The sequence below is a fragment of the Cryptotermes secundus genome, unplaced genomic scaffold, assembly GCF_002891405.2.
Source record: "Cryptotermes secundus unplaced genomic scaffold, Csec_1.0 scaffold620, whole genome shotgun sequence".
In the NCBI taxonomy this organism is placed as follows: Eukaryota; Metazoa; Arthropoda; class Insecta; order Blattodea; family Kalotermitidae; genus Cryptotermes; species Cryptotermes secundus.
In genome coordinates, this window is record NW_019723312.1 from 179,742 (window position 1) to 182,428 (window position 2,687).

General features: G+C 41.1%; 1 protein-coding gene across 2 annotated transcripts in view; it reads right to left on the reverse strand.

Moving 5' to 3' along the window:
* LOC111861803 (laminin subunit gamma-1) overlaps nucleotides 1-2,687 on the reverse strand; it is a 149,159-nt gene that overhangs the window by 12,602 nt on the left and 133,870 nt on the right. For both annotated transcript variants that reach the window (XM_023846667.2, XM_023846668.2), the window contains 2 exons: nucleotides 1,932-2,136; nucleotides 1,036-1,273 (listed from right to left, as the gene is read on the reverse strand). In XM_023846667.2, coding sequence (XP_023702435.1) covers nucleotides 1,036-1,273; nucleotides 1,932-2,136 — 443 coding nt within the window. The remainder of the gene's footprint in view (nucleotides 1-1,035; nucleotides 1,274-1,931; nucleotides 2,137-2,687) is intronic.

Consider the following 2,687-nt stretch of genomic DNA (forward strand, 5'->3'; position numbering starts at 1 on the left):
CCTTCTTCCCCGTGGGGGGAATACAAGTGGAAATGTCCCTCCGTGAGTCGTATATTTTGACAGATTAGCTGCAGTAAATTCAACCTTTGTGTTATCATAAGAAGGGTTTGGTGCTTCTGCGTTTCAGATTCCAACCTTTTCGGCTCCCCAGATGTCGTAGGGGTGACCACAGAATTCATGAATTTATTATAAGAACTGGCTGGTATATAGAGGAAGAAAGCAGAGCTTAGCTGGCTCAAAAAAAATAGTTATGGTCATCCCTCGAAACGACCACCAAGGTCAGTACGATAAACTGGAGTCAACTGGAGCGATAAAATACATGAAGGAATGCGTTCTTTTCCCCCCACACACACACCCATCGTCACAGGGGGTGACCACAGTGTTCTGCCTTAAATTGTGGCGTTTTTCTAAGAAATGGGTGCTAAGTACTGTGCGAAAGCAATCGATTTTACAAGAATAAACTTTTGGACAACCCTCTTCCAAGAATTCCAAGTGAGTGCGTTACTGTGGCCAGCTCAGGGTAATATGATATTATAAACATCACGTCTCTGTTGTTTATATCTTCAAAGCAAAGAAAACACGCCTTTCATAACGGTACAGCTAGAAACCGCTCGCCAGACCCACAGGAAATTTGCTGCAAGACAGGCATATGTAACGATGACTTAGCGCAGCTAAACTCGTGTCTCATTATAAACCGTTCTTGTGACAACAGGCCAGCGAAAAATCTAACAATCTACAGCAAAACCATCAATTATTATGGGCGTTATAACATAGGTGTGCAGCTGAACGAAACATACACGTCGAACCCCCCCAGACGATTTAAATCCCTGACGAAACATATACGACGAACCACGGCAACGGGTTAAATACATCCAAACACCTGCTACAGTCACTTGATGATGTCACAATATTTTCCTACTAAAATCTGGAATTAAGATTAATCGCATTCACATTACTTGCTTCATGACAGGAGCACTATGATAATTCAGCAAAATACTTCGGTTCCTAATGCTCTGTATACACAAGTCTACCAACCTTGCAGTGTTTTTAATGTCTTCTTGGCTGTTTCCAGAATCTCGTCTCCCTTACTGACAGCCTCCTCAGCTTTAGCTTTCGCTGCGTCTGTGTCTGCCAGCAACTCATCTGCGATCTGCTGCTGAGTGTGGCCTCTCTCTAGCAGCTCCCTCGTCTCGTCAATCTGGTCCCTCATGTCATCAAGCAGGCTCTCGTTCTCAGCCAGGAGATCCTCCGCCTCCTGCTTTATCCTCCTGGCCTGAACATTCATCATGACAACTGTTAGAAGCCGTGCTCCAGAGAGACATACACTATAGGCGCTGAAGCATGATGTCTGGGTTAACCTTGTTCTAGTGGATTCTTCTTTCTATCATTATTAAGTTTTTCCCCTCTTTGCTGGGTTTTGTTTTGTTTTGAATGATTTAATTTCCTTTATTGGAATGGGATATTGTTAAATTCCAGGATTATAGTCTTCTGGGATGTGATGTGGTGTAGTTAGGTAGATCTGTACCAACAGTTATGCACAAAGAACCTGCTGTGTTCAGCTTCACATAGAACATTCAAGTCTTCTAATATGAGAGGGAGGGGGGAGGGGGAGTGAGAGAGATAGAGAGAGAGAGACTGTGTGTGTGTGTGTGTGTGTGTGTGTGTGTGTGTGTGTGTGTGTGTGTGTGTGTGCAAGAAGAAGTGAGACAGAGAAAATGCATGCATGTACATGTACATGTAAAGTATGAACTTTTGGAAGACAAAAGACTTAAGAGCAGTTTACTGTGGAAACTGAGAAACCAATGAAGCTAACGGGGAACAGAATAAGGAGAGGAAGAAGGGCATGAAGAACATGGAGAATATAATAGTAGGAAATGAATCAATAAAAGCGTGGAAAAGTTCACTCACTGAACATTTGTCAGTCAACTTACCTCAGCCGCAGTCAATTCAGCAACCTGCTTCAGTTTTGGAATGTTAATTTCTGGGATATTGAGGCTATATATGTCAGTGTAAATTTTAAGGGCATTTGTATGGATGTCTGCCACAGCTGCACTGGCCTCCTCGGCCAGCACCTTTGTGTGCTCGAGCTTCTCGCCAGTGTTGTCTATCACCAGCCCTAATCCTTTCAGTTCATCGCTGCAAATGAAAAATGAGTTGGACGCTTAATGATGAATTTATATGTTACATGTTTACAGACTGTTGATAATTTTTAACCTTTAGCTACTTCAGAAGAGGTATCTGCCATTCCTTTGTTGTGGAATATGTTATATAAATACAAAACATACGTACAGACCCAATGGAGTTCTCACACAAGAGAAACAGAGAATACACAGTGACTACACACAAGGCTATTTAAAGATACATACGTTATTTTCTAGACAATAGGTATTCATCAACAGAGTAGAATGACTGTGTACTTAAGTATTGTTTCAGTGCTACTTTAAATTGTGCTTTTTCATTCATAATACCTTTGAGATCAGATGGCAGGTTATTAAGGGCAGACACATTCCAGTTGTCATGGGTGTTCAGAATCATTTTTTAGGATAAAGAGTGCAAGTAAAGTTTATCAAGTAAAAGAAATTGCAAAAGAAACTAATCCTTCAGACAATAATGTAAGTGAACCAATAGAAATCGGAAAAGGTAATTGCAGTCTACTAAATTCAATGAATAATAAAGTACTAAGAATA